The 26,239-nt window shown below is 45.6% G+C and overlaps 2 protein-coding genes and 1 long non-coding RNA gene across 7 annotated transcripts in view; 1 reads left to right on the forward strand and 2 right to left on the reverse strand.

Moving 5' to 3' along the window:
* Positions 1–8: 8 nt before the first annotated feature.
* LOC114605922 (uncharacterized) lies at positions 9–12,585 on the forward strand. Its single transcript, XR_003708698.2, has 3 exons — positions 9–71; positions 11,784–11,874; positions 12,462–12,585. It is a non-coding gene; the product is annotated as an uncharacterized LOC114605922 (long non-coding RNA).
* H1-0 (H1.0 linker histone) lies at positions 6,555–8,885 on the reverse strand. Its single transcript, XM_028747621.2, has one exon. It carries the CDS (start codon positions 8,427–8,429, stop codon positions 7,851–7,853), a length of 579 nt encoding a protein of 192 aa, XP_028603454.2. The 5' UTR covers positions 8,430–8,885; the 3' UTR covers positions 6,555–7,850.
* Positions 12,586–18,796: 6,211 nt separating the features above from the next.
* Positions 18,797–26,239, reverse strand: part of TRIOBP (TRIO and F-actin binding protein) — a 60,239-nt gene continuing 52,796 nt past the window's right edge. For 4 of the 5 annotated variants that reach the window (XM_077934978.1, XM_077934979.1, XM_028747619.2 and 1 more), the window contains 4 exons: positions 25,046–25,205; positions 23,542–23,655; positions 22,084–22,170; positions 20,849–21,010 (listed from right to left, as the gene is read on the reverse strand). In XM_077934978.1, the coding sequence (XP_077791104.1) occupies positions 20,849–21,010; positions 22,084–22,170; positions 23,542–23,655; positions 25,046–25,205 (523 nt within the window). Of the gene's footprint in view, positions 19,586–20,848; positions 21,011–22,083; positions 22,171–23,541; positions 23,656–25,045; positions 25,206–26,239 lie in introns of those variants that run through there. The other variant, XM_028747617.2, reaches the window with a different exon arrangement.

Here is a 26,239-nt window from a genome sequence, read left to right on the forward strand (position 1 = left end):
AGAAGACGCGGGCTGCGGGGAGAGGTGCCAATCTCAGCTTCGTGGATATGACTTTCACTGCTTTTTGGGGGGTAAGTTTCCATGATTTTTAACGCAAGCTTCCAGTGCACGATATGGAGCGGGACCTTACGGTGGTGTATTTGGGCTAGCCCTTTTCTCCATCCATATCTATTCAGCCCCCCCACCCTGCTTCAATTTATACTTGGGGGAGGATTGTCATTCGCTTCCATGGGACATTTCCCCCGTATGCGAACTGCAGGCATGGATCCGGGTCGGGACCGTTTTGTGTGTGCAGACGACAAATGCTTATTACCGCCTCCCGCCTCACACACTCTTTCTTTTTTTTTTTTTTAAGCGATCTAAACTTTTAAAATAAATTAATAGTTGTTCGGTCTTAAGTTCCATACCGGCGGCAAAGCAGGTGCTTTGGAAGGAAAAAGGTTCCAGATTCACTCCGTTCTCTCTTATGAAGCCCAGGAGAGCCGCTGCTGCCGGTCAGTGTCCACAGTACTGAGCTTAGATGGGCCACTGAACTGGCCTGACTTGGAATAAGGCAGCTTCCTACGTCCCGGTCAGCAGGACCTGCGGCACAAAAGGTGCTGCGCCGATCCCTAGAAGCGGCCTAGGGTGCTAGGATGAGGGACAATAAGAGCGTTGCTAAGATTAGAGGTTTCGACCGAAGAGGTTTCATGGAGCTAAGAGGGCTGCTTACATGCTGGCCAGGTGTGGCAAGATCCTCCTTTCGGTAGGGAGATATCTGTCTGATTTCTGAATGGCTTGGCTAGGAAACACGGGGAAGGTCCTGAAAGGGGCAAATGTCTTTCTGACCCCCTGTCACCTGCACCCTAGCTAAGGATGATGTGCTTTAGAAAATAAGCCAGAGAGGGAGAGATATGAGGCTCTGTTCTGGGGCAGTAGGCTTTAGCTAATAATAATAATAATAATAATAATAATAATAATAATAATAATAATAATTTATTACTTATACCCAACCCATCTGGCTGGGCTTCCCCAGCCACTCTGGGCGGCTTCCAACAAAATATTAAAATACCGTAATACAATAGCTGTTTGCTGGAATGTTTAATCTGTTCACCTATTATCAACCTATATACCGGTATTTGTATATAACATGTACACTTGTAGGTCAGAGTGCATTTGATTTCTACTGTGTCCATTCATTATGAATTATTTTTTATGAAACAGTGCACTTCTAAAAGGGGAATTTCCTCCCATGGAAAGAGAGATTACTGGAAGCAGGGTTGCACTGCTGGCCCCACCTTCAGATATCCAGAGTTAGGCTAGACTGTGTGTGTATGGAAAGGTTCACATTCCTGTTCAGTGACAAAATTTTCTTGGGAATATGGTCACCATTATCTCTCAGCCTAACCTACCACAAGTGGTTGAGAAGGTGAAATGGGAAGGAAGAAACCCTGAGCTTGGAGGGTTGGATAGAAATAAATGAGAACTACAGGATAAGGAGGACAGGGAGGTTTGGTGGAGAAGTTTGATGCTTTCAGATGTGGGCTCCATAGAAACTGAAGTGCCTAGTTCAGCACATAAAATAATAGGGGTGTGTGTGCACTCATGACACATGCATTAGTGCTTAAGAAAGTGCAGAGCGTAAGCATATAAGAAGAGCTCTGCAGGATGAGACCAAAGGCCCATTTATTTCAGCATCCTGTCCGTAGAGAGGGCAACTTGATACCCCAAGGGTGCTCCCAAGCAGGACCTGAGTGCAAGAGCACTCTCTCCACTTGTGATTCCTCGCAATTGGCAGGCAGAGGCATACTGCCTTTGACAGTAGAGGGAGAACATAGCCAACATGGGTAGTAGCCATTGATAGCCTTATCCTCCATGAATTTGTCTAATCCTCTTTTAAAGACAGGGGACGCGGGTGGCACTGTGGGTAAAAGCCTCAGCACCTAGGGCTTGCCGATCGAAAGGTCGGCGGTTCGAATCCCCGCAGCGGGGTGCGTTCCTGTTGTTCGGTCCCAGCACCTGCCAACCTAGCAGTTCAAAAGCACCCCCGGGTGCAAGTAGATAAATAGGGACCGCTTACTAGCGGGAAGGTAAATGGCGTTTCCGTGTGCGGCTCTGGCTCGCCAGAGCAGCGATGTCATGCTGGCCACGTGACCCGGAAGTGTCTCCGGACAGCGCTGGCCCCCGGCCTCTTGAGTGAGATGGGCGCACAACCCCAGAGTCTGGCAAGACTGGCCCGTACAGGCAGGGGTACCTTTACCTTTACCTTTACTTTTAAAGACATCCAAGTTGGTGGTCATCACATCATCTTGTGGGAGCTTTTTCCATAGTTTGACTATGTGCCTTTCATCTGTCTGTTTTGTCCTGAATCTTTCAGCATTCAGCTTCAGTGGATGGACAGGTCCCTGCCATAAGGAGCTTACATTTTTAAAAAATCTATACAGAGGAGGCACTTGGGTCAGTAAGGGACAAAAAGCAGTCTTTTGAAGTGTGCTGGAAAGCTGTGGATGGTGGTCAATGTGGAGGAGGAGGGCTGGAGAAGTGAAGACCACAGGGCAGGAATTTATTGGAACATAAAAGCAGAGAGAGAAGCAAGGACATAGATGGCTTTGACAAGAAGGACAAGGAACTTGTGTTGGATGCAGGAACAGGCAGAAAGTCAGTGCAGGGATTTAAGAAAGTGTGTCACATGATCAGAACAATGTGAGAGGTGAATGTTGTTGGTGACAGAGTACTGAATAATTGATATGATTGGCATCAGTGGCAGGGCAATGAAAATTATCCTTAATTTTATAAAATTTGTATGTCTGGAAGAAATTTATGGAGTCAACTGACTTGAAGCTTAGCCTGGGATCTTCAGCACCTTCTTCCCATCTTTTGAATTTGATAATGAATGATCTAGCTGTTTGTTCTCCCACCTTTCACAGAAGCATTGGCAGAGAGATGTGTTTCCCTCCTCTGTAGTTACACAACCTCACATTTGCTTGCCTCTTTCCTTCTTCATTCTTTTAAAAGTGCTCAGAGAGTCTGAGTCCTTGTCTGCGACTATTCCCAGAAGATTCCGGCATCACACCTAAGTGGATGTTGTTTGTATAAATGTGTGCAATGTGCTGGCAAAGTATTGCAGTGGTTTAATTTGCTATGCAATCCTAACCACATCTGCTCAGAAGTAAGTCCTATTGGATTTAATGGGGTTCAGTCCCAAGTGAGTAGGGTTAAGACTGCAGCCTAAATCCAATTTATCCCCATTCATTAAAAAATAATAATTGCAGTTCCTTATAAACCTTTGCTACTTTTAATATACTCTTTATAGGTTTTAATTGTTTAAATTCTGTTTTAAGTGTGCATCTGTAAGTCAACCTAGGAGCTTGCATGAACGCAAAAAACATTTTAATAGCAACACCACCACCACTGTCACTCTGGATTTTACTCACAAAATTATGTTACTAGACAATGAAATAATGGATTAATAACTCATTATAAAAGGTAGCAGCACAAACTGAAACCAATCCAATCTCTATATATTTAGAGTAAGCAGCGGCCTCTACTAGTTAAGCCATAGATTTGTGTTGAAAATGCAAGCATTGGAAATCTCAAACTGGATTAGGATTTGGGCAGAGAGCTGGGGGAGAGGCAACAGAATTCTTCATCAGAGATACATATACTGAATTTTCTTTTTGGATCATCTGTTTTCCACAGCTACCAGCTGTGCTTTAGAACAAAGCTTTCTTTTATATTCCACACTGGCTTACCCTGAGCTTTACCCACTACCCAACCCAACCTGTGCTACAAGCTATCTATCTACTCAGCCAGAATCTGCTCACTTTGTCTGTCTCTGGCTGCCCTAGCCATAAACACTTGCTACAGGAGAGACAGCTGCCTGCAGTTTCTTCCTGGTCATAGAGTAGGGTTTCTCGTGCCTTTGCCAGGCACAGGCTGGGCACCCAACTTTCGAAACTCAACTTATAAAATGACACCAAGAACGTTATCGGAATAGAGCCCCAAATTGAAACTATCTTTTGTGTTCTGTCCGCACTCTTGCATTCTGCTTGGTGACACTGGGACCTTCAACATGGCAGTATAGTGTGGACCCAGAGCTGTTCATGCATGCAAATTTTGTTCAGTGTCTGCACGTCAGCCTCATCAAAACAGTGCCCCATACACCTACTCACAATTCAATACAGATTTATCATTCCCCTGGTTGTTTTCACTTATCAAATTTTCTGGAGAAAATGTGGGATGAACAGAAAACAGCATGGGATGGCATTTTTATGAGGGTGAAGTCAAGTGAGTGTTGCACAAAACTTGCACCATGAGCAGCACCCATTGGCCCTGATGTTGCACATAACAGTGCACTACAAAGACTAGCAAAATGCAGTTAACAAGCGCACTGGCCTGAGGCAGTGGTTTTACATGGTCGTACCTGATCTGCATCACAAGCAGATGAGGAAATGTGTATTACGAGATTGTGGTGGATGCACTACACAATATGCAGACACACATCAGCATCCAACATATTCCACAGGGTGGGTCCTGCATGGGACCCCACATTGGAAACCACATGAAGCTCCTAACCCTGCATGTAGGATATCAGTGTGGAGAACTCTGCATGTTGAAGGTCTCAAGGTTTAGTTCTCAGCCTCTCCAACTAGGGATGGGAAAAGACCCCTTTATGAAAACTTGACAAGTCTGTATTGGTCAGGGTAGACAACACTAAGGCTATGTACACCAGTTTACTGAGCATCCAGTGCTCCCATCACCGATTGGAGAAATGGTGTACGCACAGCATTAACCACAATCCACATGTAACCTGTAATTTGTTAAAATCAAGTACCTTTAGATGCCTTTCCCCACAAACCAGCTTCAATCTCAATTGAAATAACAGTTTAGCTGCAGTTTAAGCCAGTAATGTGTAGACAGCCAAAGTTAAATGGACCAAAATTCTGAATTTGGATAGGACCTAGTTTTACATGGGGGAAGTCGTAATATGGTGATCAGCAGAGAAGTCCCTTTCCCACCTAAAATTTCTATCTATAAGCATGCCACACATATTTCATTGATTTTAAATTTCATAGAACTTCACGGGCATTTCAAGGGATCCGATGCATTCATTCTGTAAATCTGTTTCCTGCATTCCATGTATGCTGTCCTTTATTCTTACTCGAAACAGCAATTGTAGACCAGCATGGGCCTTGGGGCATCTCACTGTGTTACTATGCAACAGAAAAGTAACTGCTCCCCTCCCCCACAATTATCTTCAGTGAAGTGGGCAAGTATAAGAACAACATGTAGTGGCAAACCAGTGTTTGGATGGGAAGTGTGTTTGCCATGTGGACTTTAGAATGAAGCACTGTTTTAAACATACAGTGGTGCCTTGCAAGACGAAAATAATCCGTTCCGCGAGTCTCTTCATCTAGCGGTTTTTTCGTCTTGCGAAGCAACCCTATTAGCGGATTAGCGCTATTAGCGGCTTAGCGGCTATTAAAGGCTTAGCGGCTAAAAGGCTATTAGCGGCTTAGAAAAAGGGGGGGAAGCGAAAAAAAAATCGCAAGACTCGCAAGACGTTTTCGTCTTGCAGAGCAAGCCCATAGGGAAAATTGTCTTGCGAAGCAACTCAAAAACGGAAAACCCTTTCGTCTAGCGGGTTTTTCGTCTTGCGAGGCATTCGTCTTGTGGGGCACCACTGTATAATGGACACACCTCAAGGAGCAAAGTTGGGTAGCGAGGGGAGAGAAATTCAATTCCTTTAACACTAAATGTGTGATCTACTGAACCGACGCTTTACAAAATGATACAGGTGAAATACAGCCATCCTTAAAAATTCATACTTATCTGAATTTTGTAATGTAGTTCTCCAAGTAAACAGTTTGCAAAAATGCATATATTAGTGGAAAGTGTGGATAAAAATGAATGTATCCATGGAAGTAACATACAAAATTGCATATGACCAATTCATTGCAAAAAAGAAGAGTGTACATTGGTTAAAGCTGAATACAAAAATGTGATTAGGAGAAATTAAAAATGCTGGTGGCTTTTCATGAGGTTTTTTTTTAAAAAAACAACACCACCAAACTGCTGCAGAAATGTGGAGAATTTAAGACTGAAAAAATGAAAAAGTAGAACTGAAATTGACAGTTGTGTTTTCATGCACGTGTCTATTGTGCTCACAAATACATTTACATTCCATAGCACTTAATCACTGCATTTGCTGAAACATGCTTGCCACATATTGTGGATCAGTTTGCATAGGACTAAGGAACCTACTTGCAAATTGGTTGGCCTTTTCCTTGTGAAACACACAACTATTTCTTAACTGCCTTTTTTCCATTGTAAAGTGAGATCATGCCTTGCTAGGCTGCCATCTAGTGGCTAATTATGTGGAGGTTTTCATGGTGAAACTTTCCATTCATCCAGATTCTTCACAATAACCCAAGAAAGTGTTCCCATAGTTTAGATACCAACAGAAGTTTGTTTCCTTCCATTGCACTTTCACTGATGCAGAACTCTCTCCCTCCCCTTCAAACTTTACAGAATCAACCGTGCATGGTCCCATTTTGAGAATGTACAGCTGAGCCTGAATTTTCAATGTTGTTTTATATAGCTGTATTGCAAAAGACAGTACACCGTTGGAAACCTAAGCCATTATGCTGTTTACATTTTATTTTTAACTCTAAAATTACAAAGACAGCTAAATTCTTCTTGCACAAAATTACACATACAAAATAAAATGGACAATCAGCTATCAGTCCTATGAGAATCTTCCGTTGTTTAAACAAGCATATCTTTTTAAAATAAAAATAAAAATGGGAGTACTGAAAATTATCCTTTCCATTCCCCCTCCTCATGGGAAAAAACCCCAATCCCAAACCTAAGCAATGGTAACACAGATTTATAAAGTTACCTCAATAACTGCCCCCTCTACATTCATTCTTCCCTCCCTCCCCCATTCAAGATCCACAACTGAAAAAATAAAGATTGCTGGAGGTGTAGGATGCACTGCAGACACAAGGCTTTAAACACAAAAAGCTGTGGATAGGCACTGAAGGGTTGGGAAGAATGGAGCTTCTGTTAACACCTGGAAGATGGCAGGGACCAAGACAGTGGTCAGACTTGTTTGGAAAGAGACAGGAAATTAAATTTTCTCTCTATCCCCACTTTGTTGTGGTCAAACTATCATGATTTTAAATAGAGGATCTCCCCCCGCCCCATGATTCATTTTAATTCCTTGTCTCCAACTCTACCACCCACTCCAGACAACAGCACAGTCCTCCCCTTGAAAGAGCAGTGAAAAGCTTATCTCAGTCCATCCCAGGGCTAGAAAGACATCATCCTACATGTATGCAGTTACATTAGAATCTTATCCACCATGAAATTTTGAAGTTCTGTAAAAAATGAAGTTACCCTTTTCCATTTTGGGTGGCTTCCACTATTAGTTACATTTCTTAATCCCACCATTTCAGGGCCTTGGCTAAGAAAGTCATCCAATGCAAGTCCCTTTCTTAATTCAAATATTTCTAAAAATCATCTCCAAGCAATAGGAACACTAAAATATTCCCTTATCTGACCTGGTCTTCCCTCATGCTCAAAACACAAACAAGTATTGCATACCTTTAAGAGGGAGGAGAAGAAAGATGAACACAGAAATCTATTTTAAAAATTCTAATTGGGGGAAAAAATTCAAACAAAAAAAAGGGGGGACTTTCATATTGATGAGTGTCATTTAAAAAAGCTATCGATTGAAAGCATTATAGGCAGAATAGTTCAGTCTTTTATAAAGCTGCAATAGAAAGGAGTAGAGAACAAAGAAGGAATCTATTTACAGAGTAGAGGTCAAGAAGAAAGTCCAAGAAAGAAGGTCCCAAGCTTGCACTTCACTTTTTCTTGGCCGACTTCTTTGCACTGGACTTTGCTTTGGGTTTCGACGCTTTTGCCTTTTTAGGCTTTGACGCCTTCACTGGCTTAGCCTTGACAGTCTTTGGCTTCTTGGCTTTCTTTGGAGCAGGCGCTGGCTTCTTTTTGGCTTTTTTGGGCGCAGGTTTGGGCTTCTTGGCCGGCGACTTGGCAGCAGCCTTCTTGGGCTTGGCTGCTTTCTTGGGTGTTGCGGCCTTCTTGACTTCCTTCTTGGCCTTCTTGACGGGCGCTTTCTTGGGCTCATCCCCCTTGGCCAGGCGGAAGGACCCCGAGGCGCCGACGCCTTTTGTCTGCTTGAGAACACCTGTCGTCACCAACCTCTTGATGGACAACTTGATCTGGGAGTCGGCGTTCTCCCCCACTTTGTAGTGGCTCTTGATGTATTTCTGGATGGACTGGCGCGAGGAGCCAGCTCGGCTCTTTTCGGCTTGGATGGCGGCCACTATCATGTCCGAGTACTTGGGGTGGTCCGTCGACTTCTTGACGGCCTTGGCCCGCTTGGGCTTGGCAGCAGGTGCCGTGGACGAGTTCTCGGTCATCCTCGCTTTGGAAGTTTCCCTTCAGGAAAGCTGGCTCTTCGCCTCTGCCACGGGTGCACGTGCGACTCCTCCCTTGTTGATGAGGGGAGCAACACTTTTCACCCCCCTCAAAGAGTCTCCTCGTGGCTTAAAACAACACCACGCGCGAGTGTGGCTGTCGCCCCCCTTAAGGCTCCTGCTGGCGGGGTGTGGTCTGGGCAGCCGTCCCAGCGAATGCCCCCCACGGAAACTTAAGGAGCTCCCGGCTCAGGCTTCTGCTGTGCACCTGACCAGCTTCTTCCGCGGGCAAGCGGCCACGGTCAGCCCTCGCTGGCGTAGCTCTGTCCAGCGGCCCAGGCCCTGCTCGCCCCCCTCTTTCCCCGCTTCTCTCTCCGGGGCGCCACTGGACACCTCCTTCCTCCGCCGCCGCCGCTGCTGCCTGTGCCTCCCGCTCTGCGTCTGGCTCTCTAGGCAGCAGCCGGCGCATCCGGGTATTTAGCGCTCAGGCGCGGACCGCGGTGAGGACAGGGCTGCTGGCTGCCTGTTCAGGCCCCGAATGGCGCCGCGCCGCTGACATCTGTGTTTCTTCCGCCGCCTAAAGCGGCTTTTTCCCGCGTCCCCCGGCGCCTCCTGGGCCCCGCACCGCGGCCGCCGGCTGCTCCGGTCCTTGAGCTCTTGGGCCCCGCCGCCGGCTCGCTCTCCCGCCGTCCCGCGCCTCCTCAGGGCGCCCCAAACGGCGCTGGGTGCGAGTGGGGCGCGGCGACATTTCCCCTTTGCGCCCCCATAGCCGAGCAGCCGAGGGGAGCCCCGGCAGGGGGAAAGGCGAGGACCAAGGGACACCCCTGAGCCACCGGGGGACCCCCGTCCCGGCCCTCTGAGCGCCCCGAGAGCCGCGCAGGGGCCCCGGGAGCAGACCCCAACTAACACAGGGAGCCCCGAGCCAGGCGAGGCTCAGCTCAGACCTGGCCGGGGAGGGGGGAGGAGTGACTCCCCCAAGGGTGGGGGGTCTTTAGGGGGACCCTTGCCCCCCATCCCGTGGACCCCCTCCTCCAGACGCCCCCTCCCCGAAGCCCTAGCGCTGCGAAAACTTTCCTTTTTGTCGGATGGGAAGTTTGCAGCCATCCCCTCCCCCAAGGAGCACCTGGCAGCCCCCCTGCTTGGACTTGGGGGTCTGTGACCAGGGTGGGGGGCACAGGCCTGCCTTGCTTGACCTAAGGGGTAGAAAGGGACAGAGGGGGAGTTTGCCTCGCTAACTCTTGTTCCCCCAAAAAGTATTTCACTGGCCGCAGTGGTTTTCTAAATAATAACAAGTATGCCTATATAGGAAAGGACTGGGGAGGGGGGACGCGAAGCCCCCATATCTTAGTCAACCTAGGGTCGGCGCCTTTTCAGAAACTCCCCCCTATTCCTTCACTACACCTGTCCCCCCGCCCCCGGATCACTTTGAACCCCCACAAAAATGTTTATCGAGATTTACATAGGCTGTTTTGTTCCTCCTTGGATTTTCAAGGTGGAGTCGATCCTATTACTTAGAAATACTTTCTCGACAAAAGTTATCGGGGAGGGGGGAAAGGTAGGTGACGAATTGGGGTGCAGGGCAGTTTCTTTAAATGTGTTAACCCTAATTTGTCAGTCCTGTGGGAGTGCTTAACTGTTGTTAGGAGATTAAATGTACGTGCCATCGCCATCTTGCTGGAAGAACTGAGGTTGTTTTTCCCCCATCTCCCCTCTTCAGATTTTTTTCTTCCTTAATAAAGATATTAATTAAAAGCGTTGTGGATGCAAAATTGAAGATGCGGAGCTGCAATCTGACGGCTTGTGGTATTGAGTGGGAAAGTAAAAAGCACCTCTAGAATACTTTGTAAGAATTATAAAAACAACCTGGGATCCTAGCAACACGGAGAGCACACTAGCAACAAATATATGTATATATAATCGGGCACTTTGGTACCTCTGTCTCCACCTCCCCCCATCCTCATAGGATCACCCCCCCAACCCCATCGCAGCTCAATTTAAGGCTTTTAAATGTGCGCTTTGCCTTTAGCTTTATTTAAAAATGATCATGGGGATTGCAGTTCTATGGCTGTGGCAGGCGAATAAACGTCAATATCTTTGAAATGCTCGTATCTTTTCTAGTGTTTTTATCTAGTAGAGTTCTTCCTCCAAAAGCAATCGGACTGATGTTTGTCTACTTGGAATAAGTGCAAACACTAATTTAAATATTTTAAAAGGAGTCTCGTGTCCGGATATGATTCTGCTGAGTGAGGGAGAGCTACAGACTTGCGTGGTAGTGTTAACCCAAACCCACCACTAAACACGGTTAAGTTGTTTAGGGAGTTCCAAGGTGAAATGATAGCAGGGGACGGTCGGGGAGACCCGTCCGCACACACCTAGCCCTTTTCCATTGTTTGTATTCCCGGTCTGGATAAGGGTGCGGGGCTTTTTTGCCAAGATACACAGTTCCTGGATCGTCTTCCTTCAAGTAGCCTCCACCCTTTACCACTATCCCGATGAGTGCATGTATATAAACTGTATATACAGTATAAGTTTTTTGCATCTAAGTTAAGAGAGTTAACTTAACACTTGGGTGCGGGGATGTGTTTTGAAACTCGTTTTTTAAGGTGTCTTTCCTCTTGACTTGACGTATCAGAAACGTTGTTAACAGGGGAGAGGATTGCATTTGTGTAAATTCTGAATGCCCCGCTAACCAGTATTTTTTTTTTTGGGGGGGGGCGTGGATCTTTCTGTAGGAACAGAAAGTTATCGATGCAGCAGGTAGAGTAAAAAGGCAAAACTGCAATGGGTGTTTTTCGAAAAAGGCAATGAAGGAATGTTTTTAGCGAAATAATGACAACGACAAAAGGTGACATCGCGCTTTTTAAAAAAAATGTGGGCTGAGAAAATTGTTCTCATGGAAGTGGCTTTATGAGGGCTGGGCGAGTGTTTAGTGAAGAGTTGAGAATGATCCTGAAAAAGGACCATGGAGGAAGCAGCCCCGTGCACAATAGCCCATTGACAGCCCTCTGTTGACAGTAGTCATAGCTGCTTTGAAGAGCCTCTCATCAGTCAGCTGATTAATTCTTAAAGAGGGTACAGCCGAGGCGAAAGCTCGCTCGCGTCGCTCTGGGCCACCGTAGGATGCCCGAGCCGTGGCTTGTGGGAAATGTAGTCGGCACGCTGCTGGGTGCCCTCTGATGGGCAGCAGCAAATGTAGAGCTCTCAAAAATGCGACGGGATAGGATTGCCGTAAGCAGCCGCTGGCTGGCCAATGCACGGCGCCTGTCGAGAACTCGCCTCCTTGCACTGTGCAAGGAGTGCCCCTTCCTGCTCTCCACATTACGCGCACACTCAATATAACAATTTTTTTTTTTGCAGATTTCGTTCTCAACCGTAAGCAAGATCTCGCTGCCTTTGTTGTAACCGCTGGTCGAAGCCACTACAGTGGTTTTCTTTTTGATTTCTCGCGGTAGGTATTTTACTTCCCTTTTTGTGGTTTGCCACAGAACTAGTGGCTTCCTCTCGTATCTCCACCGATGCATCAGACATTTTTTGGAGCGCGCCTCGGTGACAGAAATAAGATCAGAAACGGCTTTTTAATGGGCTGTTGTTGTACTACATGCGTTTTGCCAAGGAGAAAGGCTGTTGAGCTCAGTTTCTTACTTCCGAGTAGGCATGCCTAAGACGGCACTGACAGCCATTTTGAAGAGCAAATTTGAATTATTAAAAAGAAACTTCGATTGAAAAGGGAATTTTAAGCAGTAGGTTTACACACAAACCTGTGGCAATTACTAATAGTGGTTCATATTTAAGATAATTCTATTTTAAAACTCATGATTTTAATGCCTAGCCTCATCACAAATCTTACTAAGGCAAGAGGTGGAGATAAGCAATGGTGTAAAAGACTTATTTTAAAAACATATAAATGCAGGGCACTAGCTTTCTGCCACGCCAGACAAGAATGGCATTTCCTTTCCAAGAATGGCAGTTACCTCATTACCAGGTACTGAAGATACCCACCCCCTGTTTTGTCTACCTTTATTTCATCTCCTGCAGATGCTCCACCTGTCAATCATCTGTCTTGTGACTGGCAGGTAGATGGCCCCATTCACCTGTCAATGATGGCAAGTGGGAGATGACGACCAAGCAGGATTGAACCCTGCCACCCATCAGCTGTGCACAATGAGGGGTTCAATCCTGCTTTCTGCAAGGATCTACTTTGTTTTTTTTTTTTTTTTTTTAATATTTTATTAAGGATTTTCTTGTTTTACAGAAGTGTAGTGCCTCATATATATTTTTCCCCATGTAACATTTTTACAAATCCGTTTCATTTGTTGAGGCATTAGGGGGAGAAGAAAATATAAATAAAAATAAAAAAAGGAGAGAAAAGAGAAAGGGGGGTGGAGAGAGGGAAGATGGATAAGGGTGGGATTGGGTGGCGGTGTTTCTATTATGTTTAATGTGTGTAGAGTTTGGTGTCAGCGTGCTTGTGTTGTTCACTTGTGTTCCTTTGGTGGTGAGAGAGGTTGGGGTTGGCCTAGGGTGTGATTGTTTGCTTGTGATTGGCTGTGGTGATCTTTGTTTTCGTGTGTGAGTGAGGTGGGTGGGTGTTTTGGATCAGGTTAGCCATATTGATTTGTATGCTGTTGGTGGATTATTGTCATTGTCCTGTTGGGCTGTGTGTGTGATAAAGGGGAGCCATACCGGGGTGAAGGCATCTTCTTCTGTTTGTCCCCGTGTCAGTTTCAGTTTATTAGTTAATTTTTCTAGTAGGGCTGTTTCCCATACTATTTGATACCATTGGTCCATGCTTACTCCTGACAGGTCTCTCCAGTGTCTGGTTATGGTGTTTCTGGCTGCTGAGAGCAGGTGGGTTATGAGTTCTTTGTGGTGTAAATGGGCATTGTTGTCTTGGAAGATGTTTAGTAGGGCCAATTCTGGGGTGGTGTCTATTACTTGCTTAGTTATTTTACAAATTTCTTGTATGGCTGTTGTCCAGAATAGTTGGATTTTGGGACACTCCCACCACATGTGGAAGTATGTGCCTGTGGAGGTGCACCCTCTCCAGCATTTTGGTGAGGTTCCTGGGTGTATTAGCGCTAGTTTCCTTGGTGTTAGGTACCACCTGTAGGTGAGTTTCAGTGTGAGTTCTTTTCTTTTCGTTGATATGGATTTAAAGGGGGGTTTAGACCACATTCTGGTCCATTGAGTGGGGTTTATCTCATAGCCTATGTCATTCTCCCATTGATTTTTGATTGCGTCTAGGGGATTTGCGAGATTTTGGAGTAGTATTTTGTATATTGCGGATACCATCCCTTTACCGTTTCCCTTTGTTGTTAGGAGGAGGTTTTCGAAGGTTGTCAGGGGCCTAGTTGCTGCTGATTTTACTGATGGGTTGTTTAAGAGGGCATGTAGTTGGTGTTGTGTTAACCAGGGCATTTGGGTGTCTTCTAGTTTGTCTTGTATTTCTTGTGTTGACAAGGGTTTGTTATTTTTATAAAAGTCTATTAGGCGATACAAGCCTTTGGTTCGCCAGGTTTTTATCTTGAGGTTTTGTGCTGCATGGTGGAATAATGGGTGGTACGCCAGGGGGATTAGTGGGGATGGGGTTGGGGATAGTTTGCCTATTTGTGTTTTCCATGCTTTGAGCATGGTCTGTGTGTACCTGTTAAGTGTTGTGGGAATTTTCTTTAGTTTGTTTGGGAGGAGTGGGTATGTTGTGGTGCAGGTGTTTTCAATTGTGTCCTTCTCTAGGTGTACCCATTGTTTTGTCTCATCTTCTAGTATATATGGGATTATATGGCGTATTTGGTTGGCGTTGTAATATGCTTCTATGTTGGGGATTCCCCATCCTCCTTCTGAGGTGGGGAGGTGCAGGTATTTGGGGCTTATTCTTGGTTTTTTATGTGAGAAGATGAAAGAGTGTAGTTTTCTCTGCCAACTGTGAAGTTGGGTTGAGGGGATCCAGATTGGGAGGGTTTGGAATAGGTAGGTTAGTTTTGGGAGTGTGATCATTTTGATCATGGCTATTTTGTCTGAGAGAGTGAGGTTCATGTTATTCCATCTCTTTAGGTCTTTGTTAATTTGTCGCCACAGGGGCTTGTAGTTGTGGAGGTATAATTTATTGAGGTTTCTGGTTATTTGTACCCCTAGGTATCTGAACTTGGTGTGGCAAAGTTTTATTTTGGTGACCTTCGTGAGTTCTTTTTGGGTGTGAGGAGGGGTGTTGAAGCACATAGCTTCTGACTTTGTGAAATTTACCTGTAGGCCCGACACCATTGCAAATGCGTTGAGTTCTCTGATTAGGGAGGTTGCTGTGCTTATGGGGTCTGGTGTTGTGACCATTAGGTCATCTGCAAAGAGCCCTAATTTATAGGTCCTGCCTTTTATTTCCACTCCCTTGATGTCTGTGGCTGCTCGGATGCGGATTGCTAGGGGTTCCAGAGCCAGGATAAATAAGAAGGGAGACAGTGGGCATCCTTGTTTCGTGCCTCTTTGGATAGCTATAGTGTTAGAATCCATATTGTTAGTTCTGCATTTTGCTGAGGCTTGGGAGTATATTTGTTTGAGGATTTGTAGGAAGTTGGGGCCAAATTTCATGTTAGTTAGTACTGCTAATATGTATTTCCACTCCAAGCAATCAAAGGCTTTGAGTATGTCTAGGGACATAATTGTCAATGGGAGTTTGGTTGCCTTGCTGTGTTCGATCAGGTTCAGTAGTTTCCTGATGGGGTCTGTTATATTGCGGCCAGGGACAAAGCCAGTCTGGTCTGGGGCTATTAACTTGTGTAGGAAGATTTTTAGGCGGTTGGCCAAGATTGATGTGAATATCTTGTAGTCTTGGTTTATTAATGAGATTGGGCGGTATGATTCTACTTTGAGGCTGTCTTTTAGTGGTTTTGGGATGGAGACTATTTTGGAGTGGGTCCAGGTTTTGGGGATGGGGCCTCCTTTTATGATGTCGTTGAATAGGCGGGTCATGTAGGGCATCAAGGGTTCTTTGAATTTCTTATAGAATTCTGCTGTGAAGCCGTCTGGGCCTGGGGCTTTGTGTGGTTTCAAGTTTTTGAGGACCGCATCTATTTCCTCTGGGGTGATAGGGCTGTCCATGAATTCCCGCTCCTCATCAGTTAGGGTAGGCATGGTCAGTCCTGCTAGAAATTTTTTGATTTCCCTCTCTGGTGGGTTATGGGAGGTGTATAGGTTGGAGTAAAATTCTGCAAATTCTGAAATTATTTCTTTGGGGGAGAATGTTATGTTGCCGTCTTTTTTGGTGATGCAGTGTATTCTTGTTTTGAGTGCTTTTTTCCTACATCTATTTGCTAGTATTCTGGAGTTTTTCCCTCCATATTCATAGAAACGTTGTTTAGAGTATAGAATGTTGATCATTGTTTTGTTGATTTCTAAGGAGTCTAGTTCTCTCCTTTTCTGTTCTATAAGTTTGAGGAGTTTTTTAGATCCTGTTTGTTTGTAGCGTGATGAGAGGGCTGTGATGTCTTGTTCTATTTTGCTAATTTTTGAGGAGGTTTGTTTTTTAAGGAATGTTTTCTCTTTTATGCAAGCTCCTCTGGTGACCGCTTTCATTGCGTCCCATAGGAGGGGGGTTGTTGTATTGTTTACATCGTTTTCTTTGAAGTAGTTTTGGAGGGTTTTTGTGAGACTCTCTCTAATTTGTTTGTTTGTAGTTAGGATGGGACTGAAGGACCAGGATGGGGTGGTTTGTGTTCCTTCTCCTATTTTAACAGTGACTTCTACTGGGGCGTGATCTGTGATTTTAATGTTACCTATGTTTGTTGATTCTACTGAGGGAATCAGACCCTGTGTGAGTAGAATGCTGTCCAGTCTGGACACTGTATCATGGCGTCCCGATTGGAATGTATGGCTGATGTCTCCCGGGTTTTGCTCACCCCAAATGTCATAGAGACCCCTGTTTTTTAGCATTTTTAGTAACTTGTAAGAGTTCCTGGTTGTTGGGGGTTTCCTTCGGAGGAAGGTTGCCCATGGGGTTGTGGGGTGGATATCTTTCAGGGATATACCTTTCATATTTAGATTGAGGTCCCCTCCTAGGATTGCTTCCCCTTCAGAGAAGGAGAGGAATTTGTTTAGTGTTTTCTGGAAGAATTCTAGTTGTTTCGTGTTTGGGGCATATATGGAGCCGATTGTCAGTTTGATTTTGCCATCTAGTGTCCCTTTAGCGAAAATGAATCTGCCTTTTTTGTCCTTGAGGACTGTTGTGGCAGTGAAGTTCAGGTCCCTACTGAGTATTATGGCTACACCGCGGGCTTTCCCTGAGCCTTGTGCGACCCACTGTTGACTAAAGCGGGGGTCGCTCAGGAGTTTGCTGCCTTTGGGTGGATTGTGTATTTCTTGTAGGAAGGTGATGTGTGGTTTCATGGTGTTTATGTATGAGGTGATGCGTTTTCTTTTGATGGGGTTTCCCAGCCCCCTCACGTTTAATGTAATTGCTTTTAGGTTAGCCATTTTGTTTATCTATTATGTGGGGCGATTCCATGCCAACCCGTTCGGGTTGTCTTGTGTCTCTCTCTTCGTGTTGTTTAAAGAACCAGTGGGGTTGCGCTGACCTAGGGTGTGGTGGATGGGGGGCTAGTAGGATTAGAGTGAGATTTGGGTTAAAGAGTAGGGGGTAAGTTGTAGGGAGTTTCCTATATGTAGTCATATAGGTGTTTGTTTGAGGTATTTTGGGCCATCTGGCATTTAGCCAGTTGGTCCTAGGTCTCAGCTGGTGTGGAAGGCCGTGTTCAAGGACAGGCCGTCCCCCCTGTTGTCTGCGATAGGGGGTGATCAGCGAGACAGTGTGAAGTGACTTTGTAACGTCGCTGTCAGGTATAAGGTTTGTAAGCAGTGTTGCCAGTATTATGAGCAACATTGTTGGTGTGTTGGGGTGGGGATGTGGGTGCTGGTACGCTCTGGTGCCACCATAGTGCTGGTTGGGTATCAGATTTTAGCCTGATTGTGGGTTGTGTTATTAAGGTTGGAGTTGTTTTTCCTTAGTATGGAGTATGAGGATGTTGAAGGTGTGGGTGATGGGGAATGTGGTTGAGGTCGTATGGACTGGTGTTGGGGTGGGGATTTCTGTGGGGGTGCGGGGCTGGGGGGGGTGTTGATGGTGTTAACTAAATCTATGTTTTGGGGGGGGAGGGGAAAAAAAGGGGGGGGAATCACCAGTCCTTCAGTTTGTGGTTTTTTCCTGGTTGCTTCTTTCAGCCGGGGTTGTTGTTGTTGTAGGGTTGTCCATCTGCGATGAGTTGGTTTGGTTGATCTTGGTCTGGTTTCTTGTGTCGTATGGCCGGCGGGACGGTTCTGAGCATGATGCTTGCCTGTATTGGTTTGCGTTGTTGCGCCGCTTCTGTTGTATCTTTTTCTTCTGTACCATTGTCCAGTTGTTTGCTGTTGTTTCCTCGTGGTTGGGGCTGTCGCTTGGTGGGTTTGTCGGTTTCCATTCCGGCGGGAGGTCGAGTTCAAGGTTCTTTAGTAGTTGCAGGGCCTCGGGTATGTTGGTAGCCATGTGTTGTGTTGTGTTCGTTGTTACAATGAGGCGGAAGGGGAAGCCCCATCGGTATTTGATCCCTGCTTGTTGGAGACGCTGGGTGCATGGGCGCAGGCTTTTCCTCCGGTAAGGATCTACTCTGTTAATGTCACCAACCCATTGGGGTGATTGACAGGTGAGCATGGTTTCAGAAAAACTGATGTGGGCCAGACTGCAACCTCTGACAGGCCAGAGGTCTCCCACAACCTCCTTCAGGACTTTTGTCATAATGCAACGAAGGCCATGGGTGAGGCATGAGGTCACCATATTATTGAAGCTAAGATGATCTGGGTAAATTCTGAAGTACTGCTGCTCTTTGTGACCACGCCCATAGCCATGCTACTTCCAAGGATTAACTTTGGGCCAATGGATGCATTATACGTAACTTTAATGTCAAGCCAGCTTTTTCTCACAAACCAACTCACTGTGCTCAACATCCAGATTGATGAATAATTGTGAACTCAGAACCACATTTACGTCACCTTGGGTTCCACAATGGAAGAAAACCAGGAAACTAATTAAGAAATAAAATTAAATGAGCACCATAAGGACTGCTGTGGTCCTTTCTGGGTCTATGATGATAGCCTTGGGTGGGGGAAATCTCAAGACTGGTGCTTGTGAGGCTTATAAATGCACAGATGGATCTGCAAGAACCATTGTTTCTTGCTTTACAATATGTACTTAACAGTCAAACAAGCTACAGATAAGAGTCGATTATGACGATACCTTAGAAGTAGACATCGCTCTTCTGTGAATGCAGAAGTTGAATGTTTACCAGGGCTTAAGTTACTGTAAAGAATTCATGTTAACTTCTTTTGCGCCCATGCCAAAAAGCAACACCATCTTTGGTATTTGAGGATTTTTATTAAGTTAGTTTATAATTGTGCAGAAAGAAAGAAAATTCAGCCACCTTCATCATTTGGCTCTGGCGACATTAGCAGTGACACCCCTCCCCACAGGAACACACAGGTGGAAGACTAGCTTCTGGAATGTGGCCGGTGCTGACTTTGCAGTAGGATGCATAGACGTTTCATCGGCATAAGGGGGGAAACAATTGCCTTTGCTTTTAGTACACGAAAACAAACGGCTGGTCCCAAACAAAAAACAAACCAACCCATATTCTCGGAACAAAACCAGTGTCATCTGAAGAACATCCTCCTCCTCCTGGCACAGTGCATCTCAAAACATGGATCACTGTGGATCAACACTGTCCGCCCAAGGAGACTTGCCATAAACTTGGAACATGTGTAAATTTTGTCTCTTTGCTTGGAAGAGAATTGGAAGCAAGAGGTCATGTGTGGTTTCAGATATATTCGAGGACCTGGAACAAGGATTCTGTTGTGACTAAAAGAAGGCTGGGGAGAATCTCTGGCTCACTTCTCTTGTCAACTGCTGGTTAAAAACGTAATACAGGATTTTAAAATATAACACCCCACCCCCATATAAAATATATTTTCATGTATAAAATCCCAAAGAAGGTGCAAGTAGTAGGATCCAGCCCCAAACACGCCGAGTTATGTAGGTGCACGTGAAGGATAGTCTGATGGAGGCTTGGTCCATTTCCTGGAGGGGGGATGCTGGTTGCTAGGATACAGCTTTGTCCTCCAAAGCAAGGTACACAAAGCTGACTAACCTATGGAGCAAACAGACAAAGTTAGGGAAATTGACTTACATCTGAAACGTACCAAAATGTGCAAGGCTTAGGAGATGGCAGTCATCATACCACAGGTTCAACAGTTCTTGTTTATAAACTTGTTTTAGACCCAGAACCATTTTAAGGAAGCACAGGCCTGAATTCAGGCCTATAAAACTGTTTCGGGATATTTACCGTATTGGCCTGAATACAAGGCAAAGAAGCCACACCTTTAAAATTCAAGGCTTATTTGCAGGTGCGGCCTGCCTTCTGGCTCTACCCGCCATGAATGGGGGGTGGGGTGGCAGCGGCCAGCACTCACTTCTGAGCGCGCTGTGTGCCCACCCCACCTCCTGGCACTACCTCCCCAAGCCAGCGCCAGGTGGGGGTGGGGCTTGGGAGTGGCAGGCGGGCTGCAAGCCTTTGTCCCCCACCCCCATGACCCTCGTGGGCAGCTGTTTCAGCAGCGATACCGTAAGGTCATGAATATAAGCCGCACTTAAACTTTTCACAATCGGAATTTGGGGGGAAAGTGTGGCTTATATTCAGGCCAATATGGTAGATCCTGTAGAGCAGAGATAGCACTGTGGAATACAGCTCCCATCATCCATGCATGTTGGCTGGGGCTGATAGGAGTTGGAGTCCAAAGGAAAACTAGAGAGGGGAAAACATTGTGCTACTCTTGCTGCCGAGAACAAAGGAAGTGTTCACATCTTAATGTTGGTATTTTGGGATACCTGGGTCACCAGAAGAATTCTGCAGGCCAATTCTGAGCTTATGCAGGGAGGGCAGCCTGCTGCTCTAGGCCTAGCTTCAAAAATACAATGAAAGTTGGCAATTCAGACCTGTGGCAAGTGAAATTTGTCCCTTCCCCTGGAGCCTGTTGGGCAAAATGGAAAAAGGGGGAGAGCAAAAAGGAATGGCCCCATCCATTTTTGGATATGAACCACCCTACTCACCTCTAGCATGTGTGCTGCCACATGCTACACCTACACTTACACCCACCCACCCACACGAGAATGAAGGCAAGACAATAGCACCCTCTTAGAACACTCTTCTTGAAGGAACAGCTTCACATTGTTTTATGGTAAGACTAGTTTTGATCATTGGTAAGCAGAAGGCAGAGACACCATGTAAAATATAAGTGCCATCCCCCGGGCTGGAAGCAAAGATGGCCTCTCAAATCCTGTCCCTGCCTCTGCACCCTTGCTCGCTCATAGCTCCACACGACGTTCCCTTGTCAGGCCTGATAGCTGCTCTCGTCTACTTGCCGATACTGTTGTGCAGCATCTCCTTCTCTTGCAGGGCTGCCATGGCCAGGCGCAGGTGCTCCTTCAGCTGCTCAATCTCTCGCTCTGACCGCTGTTTGATGTGGTTCAGCTCCATGTAGACATCCTGGTATTTCCCCGAGGCAAACCTCTTATCCTGTAGGGCAAAGGAATCCACACACTGATAATTGGTATCCAACCTAGAGTTGAGACTCAGTTCAAATCCTATTCTCCAGAATCTCCTGCAGTCTACACACCAGGGATGTGGAACCTGTGGCTCACCAGATGTAGGTCAGACTCCAGCCCCAGCTAGCAAGGCTAACCAACAGGGATAATGGGAGATGGAGTTCAACAACATCTGCCTGTGCTGTCCTCTGCAACAGTCTCATTAGCTGATAAACAGAAGTAGAAGATTTGGAACAGGGGCAGGGGACCTGAGGCCTGAGGGCCAAATGTGGCCCTCAATACTTTTCCCAGGAAACACCTTCCACTCAAGTGCTCTTGGCCCGGCTCTGCATTCAAATGCTTTTGGCCTGGCTGGAACGTGTCCTTGAAATGTGATCATGCTTTTTGCTTGCCAGGATGTAAGCGTGTGTTTCTCCCTGTATAAACCTCTGACATGTACATGGCAGGAACACAGCCTACTGTTCAGAGTTGAGAACCTCCTCCGTTGCTCTACCTACTTTTTGCCTCTGGCCCTGCCTACCACCTGGTTAACCACTGTGAGAAGATGGGCCGTTGTCTGGTCCAGCAGGGCTATTCTTCTGAAGATCTGCCGTTCTTTCCCATTTCCCCAAAGTCTATGCCTTCAGCTTCCTCTGGCCCTCGATGGTCCAGAAAGGATGGAAGCAAGGAAATGAGTGCAGGGGAAGACTTATTCTGACCTAACTTAAGAAGCTGCCTTAAGAGCCAGACCATCTAGCTTAGTACTATCTGTACTGAGTGGCAGTGGATCTCCAAGATTTCAGATGGGACTCTTCCAGCCCTACCTAGAGATGCCAAGAATTGAACCTGGAACTTTCTGCATGAAAGCAGATGCTCTACAGAGCAGATTGATGTTGCAGGTGGGAATCGCACAGTGACATCAGCATCAGGGTACCAAACGACACCACACAGAAGTCAGCATACAGAGTACAACTAACTCTGTCCCTGCCTGCAGGACTTGAGCAAAGGAGGGGCTCTGTCTTTTCCCTGCTGACGAGCGAACCTGACTTGCTCCCAGGAATCTACCTTTTGCATCATTTGGAGTTCGTCCCTAAGACACCGGATTTCTTGCTTCAGGTACAGAAGTTCGTTCTCCTTCACTCGCAGCAGCACCTGCAGAGAAGAGCAGAAGGGGAGAGGTAAGGAAATGGGTAGAAAACTTGCCGAGGGCACAGGTAAAATAGGTTTCCTAATGCCCTTGGGAGAATAAGCAACAATAGCTAGGTTGCTCAGGTGTCTCATATAGCATATTAGCAAAATGGCTTCTGGTGCGAAGCAGGAGATCAGAACACACAGACATTTTCATGAATGGGCCAAGTGGTCATCTAAGAGTGCAACCACATTCAGCAAGCAACAACAATTGGGCCTCATCACAAGCTTCTTCAAATAACTACGGTACTTCACAGCCTATGCCAGCTTTTGGGGAGGGAAATAGGTTGCCCCATGTCAAAGTCTAGCTACGTTAGCCCACAGAAAGACAAGTTATGTGCCTCTGCTTCCAATGTTCTGACCAGCATGGATCATAGCCTTTGGCACACTACTAGCACACCACTGCAAAAGAGTGTTCACTGTGACACACCAATAGCCAATCCAAACTGAACCCAGTGCAAGGTTGTCAGACGCCTATGGCTATTACACAGTGGGGGTTACGCAGCTGCAAGCTGATAATTGGCGGCCATCTTCCCTCATGGCTGTCACAAGTTCAATGGGTTGTGTGAAGAGGCCTTGAGTTTTATAGTTTCCTCCAGATTTAACCACCTGCTTGGGATTTCTGTTTGCTAAACAAATAATCATTTCTAGATTCAAGTGCTTTCAGCAAACTGAAGGTAAAAATTGAATTAAAGCTGAGTTTCTATTTTGATTAGACTTATGGCTTGCTCTTCCTTTGGAGAAGTTCATTGTGTTTTACACATGGTTCCTAGGCACTGACTATGACATTTCACGTTAAGTTTCTTACTCTAAATTTCTAAGTGTCTTGATTGTACAGATAGTCCTATTGCAAACTGCTTTGATTTTTTTAATGATATAGTGGTATATAAATGTTTTTATCAATGAAACATGTAACTTTGCTATTTCACCATGGCATTGCTTGAGTATGAAAAGCTTCTCTGTCTTTACAGCGCTCACAACCGCCATGTTTTTACGGACTGAGCTGCCCTAAGATTACTCAGGAAGTCAAAAGCCAAGGGTTGCTCACACAAAGTCAGACAATATCCACTATCCTCCATATCAAAATCACTCTCCTTAGTTGCTGTACTCTGTGTTTTATCTGCTGTACAACCATTCCAAGGACAGTTCTCACAGGCAACTGCACAAACATTTCCCCTTTCCAGCCTTTGATATCTACTCCTTTCCATACTGATTACTCTTCTCCTGACACTTCGAAAGCGGCAAGCTCTCAGATATAAGCAGCATTTCATATCTGAGACACTCGGCGCACAATGGGCATTGAACCAGGTTATAAAAAGAAACAAGAGTCCTTACCTCCAGCTCACAAGAGTTCCTCTCGTTGTTGTGTGAAGCACCATCACGTGAGCCTTGGGCTGCGATGAATGCTCGTAGTTGCCCAATTTCCTCCGATAGGCGCCTCTGTAACTCCTGGGGACAAGGAGCGGAAGAGTCAGGCTTCATTTATCTGCTGCTCTTAAACAAACAGGCAGATACTTGGCATCTTACAAAGCCTGTCTTTCCAGGGATTCTAAATGCCTCCAGCTTTAAAATATGCCCCCTGTGCAAGAATCCTATGAGTTGGCCATCATCATCATCACAGCTGTTGCCAACACCAGTTAGTAGCATGAACCATCACCAGCAGCTCAATAGGAATTTTAGGTAAGAGCTAGGAGCTTTGGGGCTGTTTTTGAAAGGCTTTGTGCACCTTAACCATTAACAAATATTGCAATGGTCCTCCTCTGCCCCACACAAAGGCCCCCTCCTGCTTTCATACGCTACCCAGTCATCGCTGTAAGCCTGACTATCGTGGCTACCAATTCGTTTCTGGTCTCCACCCAAAGTGCTGGTTTTGACCTATAAAGCCTTAGGACCCTAAAACCTCAAGGACTGCCCCTCCCCACATGAATGAGTTCAGATCCTGTGGATAGTCATCAGAGGCCCTTTTCCGTGTGTCTCATCTAAGGGAAGGGCAGAGAGTGGCCACACAAAAATGTGCCTTTCTGGTGGTCTTCCCACCAATTTTTGTGAAATACTCTCCCCAGGGAAACTTGCCTACTACTATCAATGTCAGTTTTTAGGTGCCAGACTAAGGGGTTGGTTGGTTGGTTGGTTGGTTGGTTGGTTAGTTAGTTATTTTTGTATTGTGAATTTTTTTATGTTTGATATTTTGCTGGAAGCAAAATAAAATTATTATTATCATCATCATCAACCCAGGCCTTTGGGAATGAAGTTAGCTTCTACTGCAGCACTCGTTTTTGTGTGTGGTGACAGTCTTCCTTGTGTTGCTGGATGCCCATTTTAGGATTTGTTTTTCTTTTGGCTTTTAATTAATTGTTTTTATCTGTTTATATTTTATATTGTGCAGTTGCTTTGATACCCTTTCATATAAAGCATTTAATAAATGCAATTAATGAAAATACAGTAATGAAATTAATGAAAATCATCATCACCATTATAATTTATTATTTATACCCCACTCTTCTAAAAGTCAGATAGTTGCTTATTGTCTTGACATCTGATGGGAGGGCAGGCGGGTGCCACTACCGAGAAGGCCCTCTGCCTGGTTCCCTGTAACTTCGCTTCTCGCAGTGAAAGTAAATAATGATGAAGATGAAGAAGATACTCTCTTCCACACCAACTTTCTTCTTCCCAATTCCCACCCTTGGATCAGGTGAGGGAAACCTTTGGCCTTTCCAATGTTGCTGAGCAATAATTCCCATCATTCCCCAGCAACTGCTAGGTCTGATGGAAGTTGTAGTTCAGCAACATCTGGCGGTCCAAAGGTCCTCCACTCCTGTCTACGCAGAAAGCCACTTGCCTGGTTTTGCCGCAGCAACTCCTTTCCCTCCTGTTGGCAGTGCTGCAGCATAAGCTCCTGCTCTTCTGCCTTCTGCACAAGGCCCCCAATCTCCAGGCACTTCTGGGAATACTGCTCTGAAAGCACCTGCAGCTCCCTCTTCAGGGACTCGACGTCAGACCTGCAGCAGAGGTAAAAAAAAAAATTGCTGTTGGCAAGAGCTGTCACCCCATCCCAGGGCTCTTCCACAAACACGGCTGACCTCCCCGTCTCTTCTGCCATCACTGGTATCCCAGGGTTCCCTTGTGGGCTGCACAAGCTGCCCCTTGACCAGACAACAAAGGTGCTAGATGACAGGTGGGATTGCACAAATGATCATTGATTACAAGATCATTGTAATCCAGTGAAAACTGATAGCATCTATTATACAACAGCACTTTGGCTTAAGATAGCTGCATGCTCAGAAACACTAAAAGCTGGACAGAGACAGTATTCAGGGCACTTTCCTAACCTAATCTGATTTCCAGTGTATCTTGGGATAAGAGAGAAGGGCTCTTCTCGACTTCCCCAAATCACTTTTTGCTTGGTGGGGATACGGTAGTTAAAAGAAAAGACACCGACAAACAGTTTTAGGTGGGAGTTTTCTATCCCAAGCCAAATTCAAATGTGCCTCAAGGTGGGAAAATGTCCCAAAATAAAACCATTTGTGGTGTGTCAGATGAAGGGTTCTAATCTGTTTTTCCTGGATTGGTTTTTCTTGGAAAAACCACATGGGACCTAAAAAAACCAAAAACCAACCCAGTACATTAATATTAGCAAAAAAGCACCCCAATAGTAAACATCAAAAGCCTTCATTATTATTTTCTTCTCCAGGTGTTTTTCATTTACATAACCAAAATAATAATAATAATTTATTATTTGTACCCCACCCATCCGGCTGGGTTTCCCCAGCCACTCTGAGCGGCTTCCATAGAAACCAAAAATACACTAAAATGCTAAATTGTTAAGGGTCTGAAACTTAGGGACAGTGTTTACTACCAGGGAGGTAACAATTATTGCTGGAGACTTATTTCTATGTAAATTCTGCAATGTAAAGTGACCCCAGGCTGGATTTCCACCCACACTTATGTGGAAGAGCTGCATGTTGGACAAAAGATCCCGGCATTGGATTAGATGCCCCTCCCTTTCAACTCTACAATTCTATGATTCTGTGAT

Source organism: Podarcis muralis, chromosome 10 (genome assembly GCF_964188315.1).
Source record: "Podarcis muralis chromosome 10, rPodMur119.hap1.1, whole genome shotgun sequence".
Classification (NCBI taxonomy): domain Eukaryota; kingdom Metazoa; phylum Chordata; class Lepidosauria; order Squamata; family Lacertidae; genus Podarcis; species Podarcis muralis.